General features: G+C 44.8%; 3 protein-coding genes across 5 annotated transcripts in view; 2 read left to right on the forward strand and 1 right to left on the reverse strand.

The window, feature by feature from the left end:
* Positions 1-27797, reverse strand: part of CCNI (cyclin I) — a 581782-nt gene that overhangs the window by 180019 nt on the left and 373966 nt on the right. The window lies entirely within an intron of this gene.
* On the forward strand, positions 1911-3302 carry LOC147727819 (uncharacterized). Its single transcript, XM_086962757.1, has 2 exons — positions 1911-2395; positions 2448-3302. The coding sequence occupies exons 1-2, from the start codon at positions 1911-1913 to the stop codon at positions 3220-3222; spliced, it is 1260 nt and encodes a 419-aa protein (XP_086818883.1). The 3' UTR covers positions 3223-3302.
* LOC147727820 (uncharacterized) lies at positions 9475-10995 on the forward strand. Its single transcript, XM_086962758.1, has 2 exons — positions 9475-9959; positions 10012-10995. Exons 1-2 carry the CDS (start codon positions 9475-9477, stop codon positions 10784-10786), a joined length of 1260 nt encoding a protein of 419 aa, XP_086818884.1. The 3' UTR covers positions 10787-10995.

A 27797-nucleotide genomic window follows, 5' to 3' on the forward strand; every position in this document is an offset into this window, starting at 1 on the left:
CAGAAATGTTGCAAGATGTACCTAAAGTGCAAGAGTCCCTGGTGAAATGGGGTGGGCCTTTTTCAGAGTTGTCCGCGGAGGACAAAAAGCATGTGTGGTTTACAGATGGCTCAGCCAGATATGTGGGGACCAAGAGACATTGGAAGGCAGTGTCATATAATCCAGTGACCAAAAAGTTGTTGTCAACTACTGGAGAGGGAAGAAGTAGTCAGTTTGCAGAATTGTATGCTGTTTACCAGGCATTAAAGCAAGAGCTCCCTGGTACATGTCACATTTACACTGATTCATGGTCTACCGCCAATGGGTTAGCCAATTGGCTTCCCACATGGCATGCTCACAAATGGATGATTCACAACAGGGAGGTCTGGGGAAAGGAGTTGTGGCAGGAAATTTGGGAACTGTTGTCCCAGAGTACAGTTACAGTGTATCATGTTGATGCTCATTGCCCGACTGACTCACTAGAGCGTTGGTGCAATTCCTTTGCAGACCAAGAAGCGAAGATTCATGAAGCTGAGGTGGAGACGCAGGATTCTGACTTGGTGGGCATGGCTAAATGGGCACACCAGAAAAGTGGACATTTGGGCGAGCGAGCCACTAGCAGGTGGGCTGAAAGTAGAGGGATGTATATTCCCCTAGATTTAATTAAGACTGCAATCATTCACTGTCCTGTTTGTCAGCATACTCAGCACAGACCAGTCCCACAGGTAGTGAGAGGCCAGTTAGGCAGAGGGAAGTTACCAGGGCAGATATGGCAAATTGATTTCATCGGGCCGATGCCAATGAGCCGAGGATGTCAATATGCCTGCACGGTGGTGGATACCTATTCCGGTTATCTTATCGCCTTTCCATGCAAGAGAGCAACCCAGTCTAACACTCTGAAAACGTTGAATTTGTTGATCTTATACTACGGAAATCCATTGCAGATCCAAAGTGACAATGGGTCACACTTTAAGGGAAAGATGGTGCAAGATTTTTGTGTACAGCATAACATTGAGTGGATCTATCACATACCCTATTACCCACAGGCAGCAGGTTTGATTGAGAGAATGAATGGTTTGCTGAAAGAGCAGTTGAAAAAGTTGTCTGATGGGTCATTGAAGGTGTGGAGGGATCACTTGTCTGAGGCATTGCAGATTTTAAATAACCGACCCCTTGCTGATGCAGAGACTCCTTTAATGTGCATGTTGACCCCAGCTTTACAGATTAAGCCCCATGTGGCCACAAACACAATTCTGTATTGGGAGACAGCTCCCGGAGCTTTAGCTCCATATCGTGCCACACCAGAAGCTGCCGGTCTTGATTTACATGCTTTGAAACTCCATCGATTGCAACCACGAGATATTACCTTGATTGAGACAGGAATTGGAGTTCAAATTCCCCCAGAGCATTTCGGGCTAATCGCCCCCTCGATCTGGGCTTGCCCTTAAAGGCATCCAGGTTTTGGGAGGGGTGGTTGATGCCGATTACCAGGGGGAGATCAAAGTTATCCTATTGAACAGTGGAAACAATGATCTGATTGTGCAACCTGGTGACCGTGTTGCCCAAATGGTCATCATGCCGGTGTATGGAGGAAATGTCATGAAGGGGACGGCCCCAGCCCTTCTAACTGTGCGAGGAAAGGGCGGGTTCGGATCTACTGACAAGAACCCAGGGGCAAAATTGTGGGTGGAGTCCCCAAACAAACCTCCTGAACCTGCAGAATTGATCTCTAAGGGCAGGGATAACATCCTAGTCATCATGAAACCCGGACAGGAAAAGTGGGAAAATGTACCAGCTGAAAAATGTTATTTGCGAGAGTGATTATACCAGTTTGTTTTCTGTTTCTAGATCACAGTATGGCTTGCTGCTGCGATGCTTGCGCTGTGTAGTCGGTGTTTGGGCGTGTCCGGAGGGGTCCAGGAGGGCCCAGGATGCCGAAGGGGATCAACCGCCCAAGTCGGATGACGGCATTGTTGCAGCAACCGGCTAACATCTGGACCTACTTGGCCGGGAATGTGCTGAACACTTCCCACTTCTGTATGAGAAATCTTCAGAGTACAGCTGATATGATATCAATGTGTCTTGTTGCCGTACCTACCCCTGCACAGGTGCTTCTGCACATTTTCAACCAAACTAACTTTGATGGGGTAGTGGAGGAAAGTGATGTTCAAACACATCTGAGTCTTTATGAGTACTGTCGCTTTTGCCCAGAGGTTACAGATAGCCTCTGGAGGAACATGACAAGTATTGTTACCTACAATATCTCTACTGGAGACGTTTGCTATCAATTAACTTGTGACCCTACCAAGATTGGCAAATGTGGCCAATTAAAACTAGAGAAAAGCAAACAATTGACACCAGATCAACAAACATTATGTCAGTCACGACATGACAGTTTTTGTAGTAATGTTACCAATTATGAATGAATGAATGTGGGTTTTATAGAGCGCATAGTAACCCGGAAGCATCTATATGGTTTGTAATCACACAGTATTAGCCGCTAGCCATGTTAACCATGTGAAATTACCTAAAGGATGGTTGTTCTCGTGTGGTAATATTTCATACACTTACATACCAGCTAACATAACTGGAGGACCTTGTGCCTTATCACGATTAAGTCTTATGCTTTTTCCCATGCATTCTGTTACACGTATTCGCTCTTCTAGAGCCGCTATTCAATTACCTGAGGATTGTGACTCCGATATTGATTTGCTTTCTAGAACAGAATATACTAGTTTGGCCCTTTCCATTGTGGGAGTGCCAGGACTGTCCGTTTATAATGCCAGAATAATTGCTAAGCTTGCCTGTTTAATTGTAAAGAATCTCAATCACACTTCTGCCGCTTTAGCTGAATTATTATTAGATGTTCAAGAAACAAGAAAAGCGGTTTTGCAAAATAGGGCAGCTGTGGACTATTTGCTGCTAAAACATAACCACGGTTGCGAGGACTTTGATGGGCTATGTTGTTTTAATTTATCTGACCATTCTACATCTATCCATGCACATATTAATGCTTTGAAAGATTTAGTGAAAGGGGTTACCCAAGACATTGACCAAGGATGGTGGGATTGGTTGTTTGGGTGGCTGCCTAATTTTGGACAGCTTCGGTATATCTTGGGTGTTATTATAGTCATTATTTGTGTTTTTATCTCATTATGTTGTTGCATTCAATGCATTCCTAATCTTTTCTCCCTTTTTCGTCCCAGATCCATGGTATTTAGACCAATGGGGTATGATGGGTGAATCAAAGGTCAAGGGGTGGAATGTGCTGCATTTGGCTTTTTACACATGCTAAATCATATGTTGACCTCGATTCCATGCAATGCTCTGATCTTCCATTTTGTTGCATCGCACTTCCATTTTGAGCTGCCCTGACCTGGAGTTACACTTCAGCAGTAACATAAACATGTTATTCACGTAAACCAGTAAAAGCAGGTGCGAGGCATCTCGTGAGGATGCCTCGTGAGGTTATGTTGTACCTTCAGAGTGTTTTCATGCATTCGATACTTATCGCTAGGACAGAGGGAGGATGGCCGTGCCAGGCTCCAAGGCCGGAGATTGGGAAAGGAATGTCTTTTGCCTCAACACAGCCTAAACAGACTCTGGCCAGGTCTGTCTGGGTGCGTCTGATGCAGAGATGGGGGCCAGCACTTGTGAATAGATGGGCGAGAGCGCCTGCTAGAGGCTTCTCGAACAGGTTGATTTAAGCTATAAAAAGCGGTGTCTGTGGGGTGGAGCTCAGGAACTCAGTCTTGGAGTGGAAGCACTCGCGGGACAACTTTGGTGCCCGAAGAGATTACTCCCTGAGCCCCGGTCTGCAGGGTTCCCGACTTGGTGTTCAGTGCTTGGCCCAGGGATGTTGAAGTCTCCGGTGCTGCAAATGAATCTGGTGAGGTGCTTTGTACATTAACTGTTTATATACCTGTATGCACAGTTTCATATTTTTGTATATAGTGTGGTGTATTCATTGTTTATTGCCTTTCACTCGGTGCCTAAGACTTTATTAGTTTCAGTGACTTATTGCCTTTGCCTACAATATTAATAAAGCTCATTTTTACCTCCAGTGGAGTGTTGGAGTTTCTCTGTGAGTAAGTGGTGTGCGTAAGTTCAGATTACGCAAGTGGGCAAAGCAATACATTTTGGCGTAGTCGGTGGCAGGATTCATACATTACGCGGGGAGAAACATGTTTAAAAAGACAAAAAGTGGTTTTAGTTCTTTGGCACCAAGTGAAATCCCTTTAGCCCTCATGCAAATTCTTGGATGGGAGTACTCCGCGCTGGCGCGTGAGTATGCTAAAAGCTCAGGATTAAGTGAGAGCTGATATGACTGTCTGGGCGAAGCAACGCCAGAAGATGTTTTACATTGTTTACAGAAGGTTCCGGTGGAGAAAGGAAAGGAATTATACACAGTGGGTCGCAGAGGTTGGGCTCTCTTACATGCCTACCGTCAAGTTTTTGACAAATGTTTAACTCTGCAGCGAGAACAGTTGAGCTTAGAAAAACAACTTATTGAAGCCAAGGATCTTTCTACGATGCTTTCCTGTCAGAATAAGTTTTTACAGGATAAGTTAGAAACATATCAGACGATAGCAGAGCGGGCTGCAGTCCGTGTTGCTGAATACAGATATAAGAAGAGGAGAGGCCGAGTGAGTAAACGGAAGGTTCATTTAGCGATTGCCAAAGCAGGCTTAGATTTTGACCCATCAACTTGGGACTCCAACATCTGGGAATCGTCAGAATTCTCCTCAGAAGGAGAGCTGCCCTTGCAAGAGGAGGGAAGAGACGAGCAAGGAAAAAATGCAAAGAGAGTGGAAGCACAGCCCATTCTAAGACGTAAACTTCAGATTGCTCCAGGGAACCCGGATGGAGTCATGTTAAATAGTTTGGAGGATTTTACACAGCAAAAGATAAGTGATCTTTTAGCGAGGTTTAGACAGAAGCCTGGTGAGACGCTATTAGCTTGGATGGTGCGCCTTTATGATCACAGCGCTTCTGGGGTCATGTTAGATGAGGGGGATGCTGCCAAATTTTGTACTCTCAGTACTGATCCCACTGTGCAGGGATACTGTCGGACTTTCCATGGTGATGATCAAACGACTCTGTTGCAGTTAGCTGCCCGGGGGTGTGGCCATAGGTACCCCACAGATTCAGATTGGCCTGGGAATGAAAAACCATGGTTCACTCTAAGAGATGCATCACAAAGAATTAAGGAGGAGGGGATGAAGTTAGCTGTTCTGGTAGGTGAGGCGCATAATTTGATGTGTCAGTTGATGACTGTGTCAATGCGGAACAAAATCATTCGTTTGGCGCCCCCTGCATACAAAGCAGAGATAATATCTTTGTTAATTCATCAAACTGGCAACACCATAGGGGAAGTAGTCGAGGCAGTCCGTGAGCTGGGAGAGCGTGGGGAATGGGCTAAGCCAGACAGAGCTTCACGCTCAGAGTCCCGTACTGATAACAACCGAGTGACCAGATGCGATATGTTTCTGGCGCTGTTAAAGGATGGGGTGTCAAGAAGTGAGATTGATGGTATTGAAACCAAAAGCATGTGGGAGATGTACCGTAAGCGAGGACTGGATAGGAAGGAGGGGAGTAGGCATGTGAATAGAAAAGATAACAAGAAAGTGAGTCGCAGGGAATCAGAGCCGGAGGAGAAGCCTGAAAAAGCAGGTCAAGAGAGAGAGAGAGAGAGAGAGAGAGGGAATCTCAGGTGAGAGTGACAAAAGAGAAAGGTTGGGTCAGAGAATGCACAGATTCAGATGGGGGCCGGGATGAGGAGGAGTTGTTCCCTGAGGGTTACCCAACATTGTATTCAGATCTGCGCCGGGCAGATGCAGAGCTGCGCAGGCGAAAATTAGATTAGGAAATTGGCCAAGCTCCGGTACAGGGATGGGCTCGCAAGGATAATAGACCACATGTGAGGGTTGAGATCTATTGGAAAAATAGAAATGTTCAGGAGGTGCGGGCTTTGGAAGACACTGGAGCGGAGGCCACATTGATACATGGCAATCCACGGAGATTTAGAGGACAATTTTTTACTATCACAGGTTTGGGAGGACAGGAAACACCAGCAGTGCAAACAGTAATTCAAATGAAAATTGGCAGACTTCCCAAGAGAGCATACACTGTTGATTGTACCTATTCCTGAGTACATTATTGGCATTGACATTCTGAAAGGTAGGACCCTATACTTAGATGACGGATGCTATCAGTTTGGGTCAAAGCAGTACTTCTCAGTGGCTGCTGTGAGGGTGGGGCGCTTGAAGATTCCCCCAGTGAAGGTGTCCCAAGCAACAAAAGTGGTTCACATAAAGCAGTACAGGATCCCAGGGGGACATGATGAGATTACCGCAACCATTCAGGACTTGGTGGAGGCGGGGGTGGTGAGACCAATTACCACGGCGTGGAATAATCCTGTGTGGCCCTTGCGCAAACCTGACGGAAGCTGGCGCATGACAGTTGATTACCGCAAACTTAATAAGCATACGCCCCCGTTGACAGCCTGCGGTCCCAGACACCATCACTTTGATTGAGAAAATTCAGAAACACAATGGGACATGGTATGCGGCACTTGATCTTGCCAATGCTTTTTTCACAATTCCAATTGCCCCTGAGTGCCAGGAACAATTTGCGTTCTCCTGGGATGGTAGGCAGTACTCGTTTCAATCTCTTCCTATGGGGTATTTACATAGTCCCACGGTCTGTCACCGGCTGGTGGCAGAGCATTTGGACGAGGTGTCAGTCATTTCTGGAGTTGAACTTTGTCATTACATTGATGATGTGTTGATTCAAGGAGAGACCCAAGAACAGGTGCAGGCTCAACTAGACAGAGTGGTAGAGCACTTGCAAAGCAAAGGGTGGGTGATTAACCCCGAGAAGGTGCAGGGACCCTCTCAGAGTGTGAAGTTTTTAGGCATTCAGTGGCATCAGGGACACAGGGAAGTGCTGCCACAAATTAGGCAAAAGATCAAAGAGTTTGCAGTGCCAAAAAATAGGAAGGAAGCGCAGTGTTTCATTGGATTGTTTGGTTTTTGGAGGCAGCACATTCCCCATGTGAGTCAGATTTTGGCCCCTCTGTACAAGGTTACGCGGAAGAAGCATGAGTTTGAGTGGGGGGAGGCACAGCAAAAGGCATTTGAGTCAGCGAAAGAGGCTATACAGCGTGCCTTGGATTTATGGCCCATACGAGAGGGAAGCATGGATTTAAATGTAACTGTCCAAGATCAATATGCAACCTGGAGCCTGTGGCAAAAGCAGGGGAGACAGAAAGTGCCCCTAGGGTTTTGGACAAAGAAATTACCTGATGCTGGAGAGCGGTATATTCCTTTTGAGAAGCAGTTGTTGGCATGTTATTGGGCTCTGGTGGATACCGAGCAGTTGACCCTAGGGCACAATGTGTTTTTGAGACCTGAGATACCTATTATGCAATGGGTGATGAGCTCACCCAAGACACACAGGATTGGGCATGCACAGGAGGCTAGCGTCATAAAATGGAAGTGGTACATACAAGACAGGGCACGAGTCGGTCCCAAGGGGACCACAGTGCTGCATGAGCAAGTGGCGCAGACTCCCATAGCAGATGCAGAAATGTTGCAAGATGTACCTAAAGTGCAAGAGTCCCTGGTGAAATGGGGTGGGCCTTTTTCAGAGTTGTCCGCGGAGGACAAAAAGCATGTGTGGTTTACAGATGGCTCAGCCAGATATGTGGGGACCAAGAGACATTGGAAGGCAGTGTCATATAATCCAGTGACCAAAAAGTTGTTGTCAACTACTGGAGAGGGAAGAAGTAGTCAGTTTGCAGAATTGTATGCTGTTTACCAGGCATTAAAGCAAGAGCTCCCTGGTACATGTCACATTTACACTGATTCATGGTCTACCGCCAATGGGTTAGCCAATTGGCTTCCCACATGGCATGCTCACAAATGGATGATTCACAACAGGGAGGTCTGGGGAAAGGAGTTGTGGCAGGAAATTTGGGAACTGTTGTCCCAGAGTACAGTTACAGTGTATCATGTTGATGCTCATTGCCCGACTGACTCACTAGAGCGTTGGTGCAATTCCTTTGCAGACCAAGAAGCGAAGATTCATGAAGCTGAGGTGGAGACGCAGGATTCTGACTTGGTGGGCATGGCTAAATGGGCACACCAGAAAAGTGGACATTTGGGCGAGCGAGCCACTAGCAGGTGGGCTGAAAGTAGAGGGATGTATATTCCCCTAGATTTAATTAAGACTGCAATCATTCACTGTCCTGTTTGTCAGCATACTCAGCACAGACCAGTCCCACAGGTAGTGAGAGGCCAGTTAGGCAGAGGGAAGTTACCAGGGCAGATATGGCAAATTGATTTCATCGGGCCGATGCCAATGAGCCGAGGATGTCAATATGCCTGCACGGTGGTGGATACCTATTCCGGTTATCTTATCGCCTTTCCATGCAAGAGAGCAACCCAGTCTAACACTCTGAAAACGTTGAATTTGTTGATCTTATACTACGGAAATCCATTGCAGATCCAAAGTGACAATGGGTCACACTTTAAGGGAAAGATGGTGCAAGATTTTTGTGTACAGCATAACATTGAGTGGATCTATCACATACCCTATTACCCACAGGCAGCAGGTTTGATTGAGAGAATGAATGGTTTGCTGAAAGAGCAGTTGAAAAAGTTGTCTGATGGGTCATTGAAGGTGTGGAGGGATCACTTGTCTGAGGCATTGCAGATTTTAAATAACCGACCCCTTGCTGATGCAGAGACTCCTTTAATGTGCATGTTGACCCCAGCTTTACAGATTAAGCCCCATGTGGCCACAAACACAATTCTGTATTGGGAGACAGCTCCCGGAGCTTTAGCTCCATATCGTGCCACACCAGAAGCTGCCGGTCTTGATTTACATGCTTTGAAACTCCATCGATTGCAACCACGAGATATTACCTTGATTGAGACAGGAATTGGAGTTCAAATTCCCCCAGAGCATTTCGGGCTAATCGCCCCCTCGATCTGGGCTTGCCCTTAAAGGCATCCAGGTTTTGGGAGGGGTGGTTGATGCCGATTACCAGGGGGAGATCAAAGTTATCCTATTGAACAGTGGAAACAATGATCTGATTGTGCAACCTGGTGACCGTGTTGCCCAAATGGTCATCATGCCGGTGTATGGAGGAAATGTCATGAAGGGGACGGCCCCAGCCCTTCTAACTGTGCGAGGAAAGGGCGGGTTCGGATCTACTGACAAGAACCCAGGGGCAAAATTGTGGGTGGAGTCCCCAAACAAACCTCCTGAACCTGCAGAATTGATCTCTAAGGGCAGGGATAACATCCTAGTCATCATGAAACCCGGACAGGAAAAGTGGGAAAATGTACCAGCTGAAAAATTTTATTTGCGAGAGTGATTATACCAGTTTGTTTTCTGTTTCTAGATCACAGTATGGCTTGCTGCTGCGATGCTTGCGCTGTGTAGTCGGTGTTTGGGCGTGTCCGGAGGGGTCCAGGAGGGCCCAGGATGCCGAAGGGGATCAACCGCCCAAGTCGGATGACGGCATTGTTGCAGCAACCGGCTAACATCTGGACCTACTTGGCCGGGAATGTGCTGAACACTTCCCACTTCTGTATGAGAAATCTTCAGAGTACAGCTGATATGATATCAATGTGTCTTGTTGCCGTACCTACCCCTGCACAGGTGCTTCTGCACATTTTCAACCAAACTAACTTTGATGGGGTAGTGGAGGAAAGTGATGTTCAAACACATCTGAGTCTTTATGAGTACTGTCGCTTTTGCCCAGAGGTTACAGATAGCCTCTGGAGGAACATGACAAGTATTGTTACCTACAATATCTCTACTGGAGACGTTTGCTATCAATTAACTTGTGACCCTACCAAGATTGGCAAATGTGGCCAATTAAAACTAGAGAAAAGCAAACAATTGACACCAGATCAACAAACATTATGTCAGTCACGACATGACAGTTTTTGTAGTAATGTTACCAATTATGAATGAATGAATGTGGGTTTTATAGAGCGCATAGTAACCCGGAAGCATCTATATGGTTTGTAATCACACAGTATTAGCCGCTAGCCATGTTAACCATGTGAAATTACCTAAAGGATGGTTGTTCTCGTGTGGTAATATTTCATACACTTACATACCAGCTAACATAACTGGAGGACCTTGTGCCTTATCACGATTAAGTCTTATGCTTTTTCCCATGCATTCTGTTACACGTTTTCGCTCTTCTAGAGCCGCTATTCAATTACCTGAGGATTGTGACTCCGATATTGATTTGCTTTCTAGAACAGAATATACTAGTTTGGCCCTTTCCATTGTGGGAGTGCCAGGACTGTCCGTTTATAATGCCAGAATAATTGCTAAGCTTGCCTGTTTAATTGTAAAGAATCTCAATCACACTTCTGCCGCTTTAGCTGAATTATTATTAGATGTTCAAGAAACAAGAAAAGCGGTTTTGCAAAATAGGGCAGCTGTGGACTATTTGCTGCTAAAACATAACCACGGTTGCGAGGACTTTGATGGGCTATGTTGTTTTAATTTATCTGACCATTCTACATCTATCCATGCACATATTAATGCTTTGAAAGATTTAGTGAAAGGGGTTACCCAAGACATTGACCAAGGATGGTGGGATTGGTTGTTTGGGTGGCTGCCTAATTTTGGACAGCTTCGGTATATCTTGGGTGTTATTATAGTCATTATTTGTGTTTTTATCTCATTATGTTGTTGCATTCAATGCATTCCTAATCTTTTCTCCCTTTTTCGTCCCAGATCCATGGTATTTAGACCAATGGGGTATGATGGGTGAATCAAAGGTCAAGGGGTGGAATGTGCTGCATTTGGCTTTTTACACATGCTAAATCATATGTTGACCTCGATTCCATGCAATGCTCTGATCTTCCATTTTGTTGCATCGCACTTCCATTTTGAGCTGCCCTGACCTGGAGTTACACTTCAGCAGTAACATAAACATGTTATTCACGTAAACCAGTAAAAGCAGGTGCGAGGCATCTCGTGAGGATGCCTCGTGAGGTTATGTTGTACCTTCAGAGTGTTTTCATGCATTCGATACTTATCGCTAGGACAGAGGGAGGATGGCCGTGCCAGGCTCCAAGGCCGGAGATTGGGAAAGGAATGTCTTTTGCCTCAACACAGCCTAAACAGACTCTGGCCAGGTCTGTCTGGGTGCGTCTGATGCAGAGATGGGGGCCAGCACTTGTGAATAGATGGGCGAGAGCGCCTGCTAGAGGCTTCTCGAACAGGTTGATTTAAGCTATAAAAAGCGGTGTCTGTGGGGTGGAGCTCAGGAACTCAGTCTTGGAGTGGAAGCACTCGCGGGACAACTTTGGTGCCCGAAGAGATTACTCCCTGAGCCCCGGTCTGCAGGGTTCCCGACTTGGTGTTCAGTGCTTGGCCCAGGGATGTTGAAGTCTCCGGTGCTGCAAATGAATCTGGTATGGTGCTTTGTACATTAACTGTTTATATACCTGTATGCACAGTTTCATATTTTTGTATATAGTGTGGTGTATTCATTGTTTATTGCCTTTCACTCGGTGCCTAAGACTTTATTAGTTTCAGTGACTTATTGCCTTTGCCTACAATATTAATAAATATTAACACAATATTAATAAATATTAACACAATATTACAATATTAATAAAGCTCATGTTTACCTCCAGTGGAGTGTTGGAGTTTCTCTGTGAGTAAGTGGTGTGCGTAAGTTCAGATTACACAAGTGGGCAAAGCAATACACACCCCTCAGGTGGGGGAGGCGAGGCGAAGCCCATTCTTCAGTGCCTGCCATCTTGCAGATGGAAGGCCCTCTCCAATCAGGATTAGGGATTGTGCTCACTCCCCCATGTGGGGTGAGCACACCAAGAGTATAGTCACCCTAAGGTCAGTAGCCCATTGGCTATTGACCTCGAGACCCCTAAAACGCCCCCTAAATACAGTATTTAGGTGACAGATTCCGGCAACCTAAGAAAGACGTCCAGCAGAGGAGACTGCAGAGAAGAACTGCCTTGGCCCCAGCCCTACCGGCCCGTCTGCAGTTACAAGAGATCCTGTGCAAAAAGTCACCTAGTCCTGCAACCAGTGAACTCCGAGACGCTGGGAGGATCGAATGACTTAAAAAAAGACCAGATCTCCTGTGAACAACAGCACTGTTCAAAAGAAACTCCCAAGACAAACTCTGAGCCTGCTGAGGACAAAGGAACCAGATGCTTGGAACTACCACTGCAAACGTCTCCTACTGCCCAAGTTAGAGGGGGCCACCAGTCTCAGTGAGGTCCCCCAGCACTTCAGCGTGAGTTCACCGTGGGTTACCCCCTACAGGACTCCGCAATGTCACCTGCAGTCTCTGCACGAAGAACCCCACCAACCATGAGTGGCCTAGTAAGGTGAAATCCAACCTCAAAAGACACCCCTGCATCCAGCTGTCCTGCGCCTTGGAGAGGAGAACCTGAAGTACACCACGTCCCGAGCCCTCCAACTTACCTGCCCATCTATAGGTGCCTCCCGGAAGACTTCCTGGATCGAGCCAGCAGCCAAAATCCCAAACCGGCAACTCCCATTGAAAAAAACTGGGCACCCCGACGCCAAAACAGCACCCTGCACCCAGTCTCCCCTGCGCTGCTGTGGGTGCACCTTGTCTGCTAACTCGGATCACCTTTGCCCTGAGCCTAAAATCAGGAGCTTTGCCCCCACAACTTTGTGGCATTTGGATAACACTGGGCCGCCGCACCCTGTACCCGGCCGCCCTAGTACCACTGAGGGTGTTCTGAGTGCATCCTCGATTCTGGGGGAACCCTAGTTCTAACCCCAGAATACAAAATCGTACAAACAAGTACTTACCTGCAAACTGTTAACTTAATTTTTCTCCATAGGAATACATGGACTGTTTTTCCTTGAAATTGTTCTACATGTGGAATTGGTTTGTATGGAACACTGACAAACTGCCTATGTACTAAAGGTTACTTACCTTTTGTGTAGGAGATGTCTGTGTGATATCTAGGCATATCACACTGATTAAGTAATCTGAAAAGTAATCTAAAAAGTAATGTACATAGTAATCTACAAAGTAACTGAAAAGTAATTTCGAAATATTTACTTACTTGTTTCAACCAACTGCATTTGAACCTGCATTGAACTATAAAAAATTACATAAGATTTTGCAAAGCTTGTATTTCACGTACTTGCTCCAGGCCTTGCTTGGTTCTAGAAATAAAATAACTAATATTTTTATGCAAACATATTGGTCCGAGTTCAGTCTTTGAGTGTGTGACATTTCTTGCCTGAGTTGATACAATAAATGCTTAACAGTATCCTCTAATAAAGCCTTACTGCTCGCCCACACTACCACAAATAGAGAGTAAGGTGATATCTACTTTTACCTCTGCCTACCTTTGGGGTTCCACTGGATTCTGTGCACACAATACCTCATTTTGGTATAGCATATACAGAGCCATCTTCCTACATCATGTACTCTCAACGAGGATGTCATATTTGCATCTCTTTGCGGTCATAAGAGCTTCAGAGTACAGAGGGGTTTCTGTCACCACTCAGATTAGAAGAGGTGAGTCTTCAGTGCCTCTCTAAACAGAGGCAAGTTATAATTCAAGCAAAAGAGATCTCCTCGGGGGGGGGGGGGGGGGGGGGCGCAACGGCCAAATGCAGAGGGGAATGGCCACACGATAGCCGAGCTCCGTAGCGCCACTCCTAAAATATCTGTCTAAATTCATCCACCCTAGCCGAATCTTCTTCCAGAGGGGTTTAAGGAAGCTGGCTGGTGTTATCCGAGAAGCGGACGAAGTTTGAGCGGGAGCGGAAAAGGCTAGGCGAGATTGTTACTGTCACACGCTCTGCCTACTGAAAAAGCGCAGGAGGGGAGTAACGCTCCTTGGCAGGCGGGCTCCACGCAACGCCGAGGCTGCGGTCTAGGCCGTGGCCGGACCTGAAAGTGAAAGCGGGCAGCGCTGACATCTCTGGCGACAACACAAACAGAGGACATCTAGCTGAGTGTCCCAGCCTGAAGGTGGACGCTGGGAGATTAGTGGAGCTCTGGCCCCCGCTCCGTCACCATAGCCGGCATCGCAACGGTAGCTCCTGACCAGAGGTACACTCCACCACAGCCCATTGATCCAGCAGTGATCCCTCCCTCACCTGCCCCTCTAGTTTAACGGGTGGACTTGAGGGCTGATGTAACGACCGATCACCTACAGAGCATGTAACCCCCAGAGAAGTGAGTGGTTCCGGCTGGGACTAGCAGGAGACACTGCGGCACACTGAGGTGTCGAGGGAGCCGCGGTGTCCTGATTGCTGCCAAGGCCGATTTGCCCACTTCTGAATGAATTGGCCGGTGGAGCCCAGAGGAATGAGGGGCCTTTTCGTCGGACGTTTGGGGTTGGCAGGCGGACAGAACTGATCTCAGTTGGGGGAGGCCCAATCAGTACTCCAACTTCTGTACAGCCCTGGAACAGGTCTAAATAAAGACTTGTGGGGACGCCGGGGCCTCCCGCTATTGCGTTGCGAATTGACGCCCCAGCCGATGACCAATCCGGAGCTCCCCCCTCGGTTCTGACAAGAAGCGAACCCATCTGGCCATGGGCACACAGCTCCTTACAAAGTCCTTTAAAACTGCGTAGTGGTGAGCGTCTTGGGCCCCTTGTGCCTCTGTGGACCACCAGCGGGGGCAGCGTTGACCCGGGAGTTATGGGGCCACTTGCCAAAACCGATAGGCCTGGTAGAGGATTTCACCCCAGGCGGCGGTGAGTAACGGTTGCATCCCTCGCTGCCCCTTGATGAAGAAGACATGGCGACGGACCGCAGTGGACGAACTGCAACGCAGGGCAAACTAGAGAAATTTGCATGGCAGAAACAGCAGGAAGATGATTGGGGAGCGGCCACGGTCCAAAGCGAGACAGCTGAGCCAACGAACAAAAACCTCCTTGCAGCGATCACCACAGTATGTACCTCTCTCGAAACCCAGATCGATACAGTTTCCACGGAGGTGTCCTTGATTAGGGAGGACATGAGGAGGATGGCGGATCGTGTGAGTACAGTTGAGACCACTACTACAGAACTTGTGAACGACGCCGCCCTCCTTAAGAAGCAGGTTACCGAACTGCGCACCTCTCACGAAGCAATGGCTCTAAAACTGGACGAATACGAAGGCAGGATGAGGCGAAATAACGTTTGTATACCAGAGCGGGCGGAGGGGCAAGCAGCTGACCTGTTTGTTGAGGAGCTAATTCTACAACACCTTCAACCGAGAGGCTTGTCTAAATGTTTTTCCATTGAACGAGCTCATCGTGTACATGGAGGTAGGCCGAAGCCGGGTGCTCCCCGCCGACCGCTCCTGGCCCGCGTATTTACCTTTTGTGATCACAACGTGATCCTTCAAACTGAACGAGCACCGCCCCCCCCCCCCCCCCCCCCCCCCCCCCAGTTGACATTCGAAAACAGCTGGGAGACATTCTTTCCAGATTTCACCCTAAGAATCCAGAAACAAAGGCGTAGTTCCCAGGAAGTAAAACGGGGCCTCAGAGACCAGGAGATCAAACAATCCATGTTATTCCCAGCAAAACTCAGAGTAGAATCTGACGGAAAACAGTGGTTCTTCACAAGGCCTGAGGACGCCTGGGACTGGCTTGATGGCTGGCGGACAGTTGGCAAGAAACCGCTCAAATCTCCCTTTGTGGCAGACTGACATGGCGACTGGCACTAACAGAGTCGCTGTATAGGAAATGAGAGGTACCCCTTAAGACTGTCAAGGGAAATGAGGTTCAACACCAGAGCAATAGTATCCCCTTAACAATAAAAATCACAGTTCTGAATCAGTAACAATAGCAAAAAACAATGTACAACTATATATAAAAACGGTATGAGGTATTTATTACACATATAAAATCATACACAACACATTTAATCAGTTATCTAACAGATACACATTTCCTAACATATAAAATAATCACCATGAATTAAAATACACACAATTATGACCTGCATAATTGGAAAAACAGACAGAAAAAAAGTAAAACATTGAATTTGTTCAATACAGAGTATACATTCAGTATCCTATAACTGCACTTTGTATTATGCAACTAACAAATCTGTATATCAATACAAATGCCGGAATCTTGAATTGTACTACAGTACGGCGTTGACGCGTTTCGATGGATTCAACAGTTTTAAACCATCTTTATCAAGACTTGGAATGTTCTGTCATGTCTCTTCAGCGCGTCGAGGAGGAGAAGGAGGGGGGACAGCGTCCGCGGGCAGCTTGGCATCTGCTGGGCTCTTCGCAGAGGGACGGCTGTTCAGCTCCTAGTTACACCACACCATCGTTCGCGCATTAGCAGCGATAATGGTATCAGCAGCTTCAGGCGACGGGCAGCAGGCTGCAGCAACAGGGTGCTAGCTTCACCAACAACTGGGTCTTGCAGACAGCTAGCAACAGGCAATTGCTTAAGGCAACGTTGGTAATATTTATACCTGACAGGTGCCTGGTTTGACGTAAGTTTGCTGGACATAAGACGTCAATTAAAGATGTCACTAGGAAGTGATAGCTATCAGTTGCTCATCAGAGTTCCATTACTAATCAAAACACAGCAAGCGGGGATTTCCAGGTTTGCTGAGTTTTTATCTTGTTGAAGAACTCGGAGTGTTAATCTAGGAATATCAGATAGTGACTTCTGCTCTGTCATTGCACTAATTGGTTGCAAAGGAAGTGGCAGAGAACTATTCTGGAATGTGGCTCTGTTCGTGTGAGGCCAGAGATGACTTTCTGAATATCGCACTTGAACGGTTATGCCAATATAGGGAATAAATGGATTTATAGCCGAATAGGGGCATAAGGTCACAGTATCGATCAGGAACCTAGATAAACACGCAACACCCACTCCACGTTTTCATGTCCATCAAATTACTAAAACTAGAGCAATAAGATGCATGTGTAACATTGCCCACCCGAAAATACATAAATGCATTTGAAATAGGCGTATTTGTAATACGTGAAATTTAGGTACTGTACGTTTTTGAAGTATAGAAATCATTCAAAAATTGATGCATATGAAATCAATGAACGATTATGCAAAAAGAATTACACATGAAATATCTCTGAAACAGAAGAAGGGCGAGATAAATCATCACATATAAATGCATTGCAATAAATGTGAGCTAGAGGCTGATGTAAGTTGTTATGTCTCTAGATGTGTTTAGAAATAGAAGTTTGAAGCTTCTGTTCTCTAAGAATAGTTTTTACCTTAAGCAAAGAATTGTTCGCGCCAAAAAAAGGTCAATATTAAAAAATATCCAATTCAAAAGAATTATTGCTTGAACGGGGAAATAGAGTTCCAACGCTTTTTAGCAGTTTTTGTTGATCAAAACTGAAGGCCGAATTCAGAGTTCATGGGAACGCTGTGTGTCGGAAAGCTTCTCCAAAGTTATTATTTCTGTTCGGGTGAGAACATCATATCAGACAGGCTTTCAAAGAATTGGTCTACAAAATCAGGTGACAGTTCAACCGAATTCGATAGTGCTGTAACTTGGCAGGTGTGAGAATGATTGCTGTCATCATAGTCGGGATCAGCAATGCTCACAGAAGGTCGTACCTGGGTGATGCTGCTTTTGTCACTCGCTCCACTGTTACCACCTAGTCGTAGTACAGGAGTCTCAACGAATGCCGTCATCAGGATTGGTAGCCGCTGGGGACAACACAATGCGTGAGTGTTATTGGACTGAGCAAAGTATCGACGTCCATTGGTACTGCTGATGGAAGTGAAAGACAGATGTCCAACACGCATTCATCTCCGCATAGCATACATCGAAGTACCGGTAAGATACAGTTCTGCCATATAGGTCTGAATGAAAGGAACCAGGTCATGTTTAGATCTCTCAGCCTGGCCAATCCAAGGACGTTAGTTATCCTGTCCCTGTAGCGCATTGCTAGGATTGTCTCTTCCATTCCCATGGGAGCTATGTCTGAGTTTCGGCTTGCCATAACGAAGCAGGAGGGTCAAAAATAAAATCCCTGCTACAAGTCCCAAAAATAAGGGTATGCCGCCAAAAACAGAGTGTACAAAATTAGGAACGATTCCCAAAATTGCTTGAAAAGGTGTTAGCAGTCCCGTAAAAATCGTCTTAAATATGCCTGGGATGCTTGTGGCACTAGACATGTTAAGGAGTTGGCTAAGCATTTCTACGAAATGCACGGGGCAATTTGTTGATAAAAGTTCATGAACTTCAGTAGCTGTCCTTGCAACCAGAAGATAATACGTCTCTTTTGATGACGTTATGGGCACTGTTGTCTGCAAAAGCACAGACTTCATTTTGCTTAAAGTATCAATTCGTATAGAATAGAGATTCAGACGAGGCCAGATTGGAGTCACTGTGTCCACAGGCCCACTCGGGAACAATGCTTGCATACAGCATTTGACCATGGATGTTACACTTACTAGATAACTTTTCCCTGGCACTAGGCCACAACATCTGTGATCCGTTCTAAGAATGTAACTCCCGTTTGCAAGTTGCATAAAGAAGGGCTCTATCTGAGTTGCAGGTGTGACTAGCTGGTGGCATGAAAGGTTGTTAAAATTTCCATCACATGCTCCGTGAAATTAATACCCTGACACAAAAGTATACCGCTTAGTGAATGTTTACAATTTTCACCACTAAGAAATACATTTTTGTTGCTGTCACTATAGCAAGAATGTGTGTATGGTAATTTCCATTCAGATTTTACATATCCTTTACCCAATTGTTCATACTGGCCAGTAGGTATGTATTCAAGGCACTTTTTAAATCGGAAAGTTGTTATCGGAATTGTGATAATTCCGTGTATTATCCATTCAATGACAGGACTCTCTGACATTGTCAACGGTAATCTCTCAAGTTTTTCGATGCTCAGGATTGTATAGTCTGCTCCTTTCTGTGCCAAACTGATCTGTTTATCAGTAAGGTTAAAAATGGAAAATAATGACGTTGTGTTGATTGAACGCCAAGGCACATAGCCTGAACGAAGATTTTGCAGCGTCCAGCCCAATTGTATAATAGAACGTAATTGCGACTGGCCATGCTGTAACATTAGCAAGTCTCTATCTATCACATCAAAGGCAGAGGATACAATATTGTCCAACGAATATATTCTGGAAGACAGAGTCATTAACCCATTGTCTACTACAGAAAGTGATTTCTCCAAATTAATACGATCAATTTCTCGTATTTTTTCAGCTGTTTCAATTTGTTTGACTTTCCAAGCCTCGTTGTAAGCAGCATAGATACTGGTCGCTATGAAACGCTTTTGACGCTGTTTGCGTGGTCCAAGAATGAAATCGCGCAAATCAGCACCATCTTTTAGTAAAGACAAGTGTTGCTTAATTTCAGCCAGTGTGGATGATGTTAGCCATTCAAGGCAGAGTTTCCCTACACTGTATGTTGTTATTATCCCTGGATGTTGTCTCTGGGAATATCTCGGGTCTAGTCTGGTCATTTTTAACCCCTGTGTTTTATTCAGGAATCTATCTTGACAGTTGTTTGTGTCAATAGGCCAGATTAACCACTTTTTCCAATCAGGATGTGTTCTGTTAAAATGTAAAATTTGTGTTACGTCTAACTCAATATCTGCAGTTATATTTTCAGGTATTGGCTTTGGTATAGACGGTTTTTTAAGGTCTTTGATCTTAGCTAGGCCAAGACAGGATGTTTGGTGTATTGTGTCATTTAAAAACATCATTTGTTCTGGTATCATGCAGGTTCTGAATAGTGCTTCAATGCCTTGTACCTGCCAATCTTTTGTACCCCAAACAGTTTTCGTTTCAATGTTATTTTTCCAATAATCAAAACCAAATGTCATCATTTTTTCATAAAATGCTTCTGAATATATCAATTTAGAATTTGTCAGCATTGTTTTCATTCCTGTTTTATCTAACAGTTTGTAATAAAACGTTTCTGCATCACTGGTGTTAAATCCTGAGAAGTATTTGAATTTCTCAAAAAATGTTTTAGAACTGCTTTTAGGTGGTGTAGCACAATGTTCCCATTGATTATACATAAAAACATTTCTAGGCTGTGCAGATTTATGCAAGTAATGATCACCATAATGTGTGTAACAGAATAATTGCTCATAACTAGATGAACCTTGTAAATAATCATGATCTGTGAATCTAGCTGACATTACTAAATCAGACATCATGTCATTAATACTGTTAAAGTCCTAATCATCAGAGAATGTACTAGGATTTACAAAGTCACTTAAGGAGACCTTCATTTGATGAGGATACTTCAGGATTTCGACCGGACCATAGATCTCATAGTCAGTTTTCTCCCATACTACCCCACCAGGTATTGGAATTGCTGTGACATTTACTGTTGACAGTTCTCTTTTCTTCACGTGGGATGATCTGTGTGGTTTCAGGACTAGGTTGATGTTCTGACTTGCTGTGTCCATTCAATTGTAATAAACTTTCCTAAAATTAAAACTAAAATTAGGCATAGTAGGAGTATGAATACCCCTGAAATAATCCAATGCTCAATCAACGGTGAATCCAGATATAATTCTTTGATTTGTTGAAGGAGTCCTGTTGTATTTTCTTTAGAATATTTTTTTGTTTCTGGCATCACTTCGGGGTCGTTTTGATCTTCAGAGAAGTTGTCGAAGTTGATGAAATAACCAGAGGCAGTTCTGTCAATTGATGGGATTGTTCTTTCAATCTGTCTCTCGGTAGCACTTTCTGATGCCACATTAGTGTAGACTGGTGTTTCTTGACGAACTGTTTCAATCTGTGTCCCAAGAGGCACGAGTTCCATGGCATTATTGCATAGTCCTTCACTGTGCACTGCAGGCTGATCAAATGTGATTAGTCTTTCAGTTTGAACCTCTTGGATTGTTACAAGTTTGGGTATTCTGTTGTTTCTTGGGAGTCCACTAGGCCTACTGTTGATTATAGGCCACATGCTTGTGGTTTTACCAGGTCGATGGACACGACTCTGTTCTCCTTTTTACCAGCAAGGGGCGGTAGTACAACTGATCTTGTTCCGGTGACTGCCAAGACAGGTACTGCTTTTCTGTAAGAAGGCCCAAATTCCTTCTTCACCGCAATCTTTTCTCTGACTAGATCCCCAATCTTTGGAATCCAGACAGGCCTTGCTGGGGCTGTTGCTTGTGGTGCCCCGTCAGTGGTAGATGGCTGTTGCTTTAACTTTATGTTTCTTAAGGATTTTCCTGTTTCATTCAGTTCCTGTAAAACAGCGAAACGATCTTTGATGTCAAAGTCTGTTGTTTTTTCTTGTACCACTGACATCTGACTATCGAGGTCCTGAATGTTCATTCTAATTCCGAACAATAGCTCGTATGGGCTGAAACCTTTTAGAGAATTTCTTGGCAAGTTATTAAGACTAGTTTGGACACTTATTAAATGTTTGACCCATCCAGCGCCTGAACCTAATACCTTCGCTGTTATAGATCGCTTTATGTCCCGGTTTTTTCTTTCAACCACACTATTCCCTTCGGGGTGCGACGGACAAGAATACCGCAACCCAATTCCCATGCTGGCCATGGCCTCCCTATAAGCTCGAGAGCTAAAAGCAGGACCCTGGTCAGAATGGAACGTGGTAATTGCGTATGTGCCGATATAGACTCGCAGATCTCTCTTATAACCGTTCTAGCGTCAACCGAGCGCTGGAGGCCTCATTTTTTAAGTGTGTTTAGTCTTAACTGATTAATAGGACGCTGAATGGCTTGCGGACATCATTACCCTTTCTATAAATGGTAACTGTGCAACAGACAGGACCGGTTCATTACTGCAATCCCTATCACAGTCCGGACAGTTCTTTACATATGTCTGATGTTGCACGCTCATCCCCGGCCACCAGTATACTGATTGCAATTCAGTCAGAGATTCCCTCATCTGAATGTGCCTTGGACCTTCACCCATGTGTGCGTCTGCTATTAATAATTTTCTCCTGTTCATGTTTGGAATTACCCTATCCCCCACTCCAAGGATTCGAGCAAAAGGAACGGAGTTTGCATCGATTACGTATGCATAATTGAGTGGATAGTTCACGGGTAGTGCTGCACAGTCGCCTTTTACGGTCGTTTTTACTGCCAGCATGGTTTCCCCGTCTATGTATTTTTCTGTACGCTTTTTTGTGGCTACGGAAGCCGGTTTAGTTGCTTCCGCTATGGCTGTATTAGCCAATGAATTCCCTGCAACGTGAACGCCATCACGTTGAAGACTCTGTGCGTGAATCACGTGAGTCTTTTGTAGTTCTTTGTGTAAAAGAGCTACCTGTTTCCAGAGCAATTTATGCTTTATTGTGGCACCTGTGTCATCTTTGTAATCGTTTTCAATCCACCTCTGCAATTTATTGTTGTAAGAGTTGACGCAAAAATGAGAATCGCACACGATAAGTGTCGGGAATTCACGTTCTGCATTTTCGAGCGCCATCTTTAAACATCTGATTTCAGTTCTCTGAACCGAACAGTTTCTTACAGATTCAGTTTTTGTTACTTTCGGTCTGAATTTACCGCACAGCCAACGACCTTTAATAATCGCACATGCTGCGTCGTAGGATTTTCTCTCTACGTTGAAATGATGTACAAATCCATCTGTATAGATTATACAGGCGTATTGTGGGAGAGGCAGAAGTTCGATTGGCAGAGGATATTCTTCTTCATACTCTAAATCATTCAGTTCTTCGAATTGCGGGGCGAAATAGTATTTCACATCTTCTGCTCCTAGAGAATCTACACACTGTATCCATTTCGGATCCAGTGACACTGTAGGCAGGTTTACTGGGCTGAAAAGCGCCTCGAAGGCGGATTCCGCTGTGAGGATATTAATCCGTTTGCCGTGTGCTAGTTCTCGTTCATTTGCTAATGCGATTTGCACCGTTTTCACAATTCTTTCTGTGTGACTGAATGCTTTTTCTGCTTGTGTGTACAAGTGGGATTTAATTGAAATAGGTACCTTTTCTCCCTCATTAGAGGTTAGGTATGTGAATCCGCATCTTCCTGGGATGACTCGGATTACAAGATCGCGTGTGTTGTCACGTGTATCTAATTTTGTTTTTGCTAACATGTCTGTTTGCAGTGATCTCAAAATTTCTGTGTGTTTTTGAGTCCAATTGATTTGTTTCAAATCAGGTTTAATTATTTCGTAGAGAGGTTTAACCCTCTCTGCGTAATTTAGAATGTAAGTTCTTCCGAAATTCAGAAAACCTAGAATGGATTGTAAATTCTTCAGCGTTTTTGGAGCTTGGAGTATAGCGCACTTCTCTAAGAAGTTGTCCGCTAGGCTTTTCCCTTCACTTGATAATTCGTACCCTAAAAATAGTACTGTCAGATGGGCAATTCGGGACTTTTTAAAGTTGAATTTGTAACCCTCTGCTGCGAACCCAAGTATAATGGTGTTCACTCTTTTCAAGTGAGTATCCAAGTAGTCGTCTGTGAGATAGATATCATCTACGTAAGATAATGCCTCATCATCATATATTTGTAGTAACTCTGTTACCCTAGCTGAGAATAGTCCTGGGCTGTTCTTGAACCCCTGTGGGAGTCGACAGAATTTTTTCTGCGACCCAAATGCGGAGAAAGCGGTCAAATATCTGCTTTCTGGTGCAATGTTTTGACAAAAGAAACCATTAGATATGTCTAATGTCGTTTTATATTTTTTCCTAACTATGTTATTCATTAGGGCTGCACTATGCGAGTTTTGTACTGCAAAAGTTTTACAACATGTATTAAGATGTCTGTAGTCCAAAACTAGACGATATGAATTGTCTGGCTTGGAGACAGGAAACAAAGGATTGTTCATTTGAGACGTGCATGTTTCAATCACCCCCTGGTATTCAAGTTGATCTAAAATCTCCCTGACTTGTTTTTTAGCTTCTTGCTTTATGGGATACTGCCGTTGGGCAGTTGGTTCACTTTTTAATTGGATTTTGTGAGAAGGAGACTCCTCATCCCATCCTACATGATTTTTATACAATGCCGGTGCCTGGGCTACTGCCCATTTCCTTGCATATGTATATTTTTTATGAATCGGAATGTGATTCGAGAAGGCAGGCATAATCACTTCTACGCCACGAGGGCACTCCCTGACAAACTCTGGGGGCCAATCTTTTTCAGCTAACAGAATATCATAGCCTTTTGAGAGCTTATCCCAAAATAGACCTCTTATTTTCCTAGTCTTATCACCCTCTATACGTAATGTTATTTCGTATATTTTATGGGGCTCGCTAAGTCTGGTGTCGGCAGTTTACACCTGAATGTATTCATTCGTGTCCACTGTCTCCAGATGACTCATCAAGATCTTGCACGCTATACGGATTTCTGCTGCACTGTCCAACATTGTCAATGCCCACTCCCCGTTTTTCAACTGTGTCCTCAGTATTCTCGGCATGGTTGATTACTCTAATACTGGCTACCTTCTTTTTTGGAAATTGAGATTTTTTACTCTGAGCAGGTTCCTTGTCTTTGGACTTGGTGTGCTCTCCTGGGTCTGACCGTCCTCTTCTTTCCGATTTCTGCGAAAAAGATCGAGAGGGACGTATATCAATACTTTGATATCTATCAGGTTTTTTCAGATTATCCCTATTTCTAAGGTTATATCTTTTCTCAGAGGGCTCCCTCTGGGGAGACTGGTGTTCTCGAGTCGGAGTTCTTTCCCTCCGTCGAGGAGACCTTCCTCTGGACTGGAAAACTTTTTCCTTGGGAGTGGATTGTTTATTTCCATCCCAGCTCTTTTTAGGAGTGTTTGAATTATTTTTAATAAATAATTTTTCAGGATTTTCGAGCAGTTGGGGCTTTACTGGTTTCCCACCCAAGCTGTCTCTACCTAATTCTTCATAGCATTTTTCTATGATTTTGGCAAGCTCAATTGGATCTTTTATATCTGTTTCCTTCAACTTCTGGCGAATCGCCACAGATGCTGCTTCTCCTTTTATGTTGGCTAATAATATAGCCGAGACCTGCTTGAAGTCTTTCAGTAATTTCATACCTAGATTTAAAGCGGGCTCTGGACCGTATTCAATTTGAATCTGTTTTAGCACTTCTGGTATTACCGCCATAGACGGAACACCGTGTGTTTTTGTGTAAATGGAAGCAAAGACTGTACCCCAAGTGTTACAGTCCTCCACGTGTGGTGCGATTCCCATAGGAAGGCAGATGGTCAAGATTCTGTGTTTCTCTATAGGGGTAGTATCAGGAAATACTGCCTCTATTTGAGTGATTTTCTGTGCTAACCAGAAAGGAATTTGTTCCCGTTTTACGGGTGTTTTACCAAGACATGACTGTATGTTCTGTGGTGTGATTTTATTAGTGTTCTCCTGATGAGGGGTCAGCTGTGGTACATTAACAGCTGGCTGGACTGTTGCAGTCCGCATTACATATTGGACTAATTGCCTATGTATTTTAATTAATGTTTTTAGCTGTACTAACAGCTCCTCTCTAGACATTTTTGCAATGTCAGGATGTGGTGTGTAGCTGGCTAGAACCGGCCACGTTGCTCCTGGTCTACCTAGTGGACCGAGCCTGGTAATATGATCATTGTGTTTTAGGGCGCCATTAAACCAGAGCAGGTGCTCTTGGAATTTTAGTGGGATTTCAGTCTCCTCGAAAGGAGCGTACTCTTCCGGAGGTTCCTCTATTTTGTAATAGTGAAACTCTTTTGTTGTAGCGTTTGCTGCTGGAAAATGTATCCATGAATAGAATACCTCTGTCTGCCGATATTCGTGAGCCTCTATCACGAAAATTACTGTACCACCTTGAGGTGTCAGTCCGTTCTCTATAAGTTTTAAAGTTATAGATTTTCTTAAGTGGACCGGGATGATAATAGCATCCGGGTCTGTGTCTTGGAGACTCGAGTCTTCCTCTATTAGTAGGGTTGCCAGTCTAACTGCTTCCCTTTCTTCTTCACTGTCTGTCATTTTTTATAAATGTAGGTTTTGCAGAGTTGGTCTCCAAGGAGACAAAGATTAGGTGCACAATATTTTGGAACACTATCCTTCAACGTTGAATAAACCAGAGCTTTACATAGGAATCTCTTCCTACTGAGTTCGGGCGGATTTTAACCTTTCACCCACTCCAGACGTGTAATTAGAGTATTTACGGGAGAAAGGGGTGTGAAATATGCACGACTGAGTTACTTTAACTTCTTGCGTTAGTTTATCGCCTTACCAAACGTTTGGGCGCCATGTAGTGTAGTTCCTAGTTTCCCACTAGGCCCTGCGCATTGGAATAACATAAACAGTAGTATCGACGTAGAAGTGCGGATCTTCCAGGCCTCTACTGACTATGCTAAACTTAATTGGGTTTGTTACCAACTAGCTCAGAGGTCACTGGAAACTTTCTTCTCTGCATGGGAAGTTATCAGCTTCCCTGGCACAGACAAGAAGGGATTCACCTTTCCAACAACCGTGCAACATGACAACTTTGCTCCTCAGATTAAGAGTCAATCTCTAGGGTCGTGTGAAACAATAGACATATATTTCACTCAGTCAGGTTAGTGCAGTTTACTTTCACGAGATGTAGAGAATAGAGAGACGGGCGTTTGTCAATAAAGGGTTAACATTTATTGAACAGTCTTTCTTCTCGTACAAGAGAAATGTATTGCCACAATTGCAAGACTTGTTATGATAAAAAGTACGTACAGTAAGATAAGGATTGCGAAATAATACTGTAAAAGCATTGATATGGTTTCTTAGCCATACAATGGTTTAAAAGTAATAAAACATATATACATTCATATATACATTAGGCTAAAATACTCAACTGGTGCTTCTAACTACGCCTACCCCAGTGTACCTGACCTAAGCCTAATACGTGGGAGGGGAGTAAGTAAGTAGCTTCAGTTTAAGTTGGTTTTGCCAAGGTTTGCTTCAAGAATTCTCACTAAGGGTTTAGTCAACACCATACCTCTGAATAGAATGATGGAGGTCTGGTATTTCCTTCAGAGGAAACTCGGTATCCCAGTCACCCGCGAGGGCAGACCAGAAACGCTGGCGCTGGATTTCTCTGCAGGAGAAAGACAGCGTCTCTCTTCAGCGCGTCGAGGAGGAGAAGGAGGGGGGACAGCGTCCGCGGGCAGCTTGGCATCTGCTGGGCTCTTCGCAGAGGGACGGCTGTTCAGCTCCTAGTTACACCACACCATCGTTCGCGCATTAGCAGCAATAATGGTATCAGCAGCTTCAGGCGACGGGCAGCAGGCTGCAGCAACAGGGTGCTAGCTTCACCAACAACTGGGTCTTGCAGACAGCTAGCAACAGGCAATTGCTTAAGGCAACGTTGGTAATATTTATACCTGACAGGTGCCTGGTTTGACGTAAGTTTGCTGGACATAAGACGTCAATTAAAGATGTCACTAGGAAGTGATAGCTATCAGTTGCTCATCAGAGTTCCATTACTAATCAAAACACAGCAAGCGGGGATTTCCAGGTTTGCTGAGTTTTTATCTTGTTGAAGAACTCGGAGTGTTAATCTAGGAATATCAGATAGTGACTTCTGCTCTGTCATTGCACTAATTGGTTGCAAAGGAAGTGGCAGAGAACTATTCTGGAATGTGGCTCTGTTCGTGTGAGGCCAGAGATGACTTTCTGAATATCGCACTTGAACGGTTATGCCAATATAGGGAATAAATGGATTTATAGCCGAATAGGGGCATAAGGTCACAGTATCGATCAGGAACCTAGATAAACACGCAACACACCGAGCCCGGTGACTTCTTCGGGGGAGGGGACTGCGAACCAGCCCCTCAGGTATGTGATCGCCGCCTCCGGCGCCCTCCACCAGACTCAGCGTGACTTCCGGCGCCAGAACTCCTTCT

This window comes from Lissotriton vulgaris, chromosome 3_1 (assembly GCF_964263255.1).
Source record: "Lissotriton vulgaris chromosome 3_1, aLisVul1.2, whole genome shotgun sequence".
NCBI lineage: Eukaryota > Metazoa > Chordata > Amphibia > Caudata > Salamandridae > Lissotriton > Lissotriton vulgaris.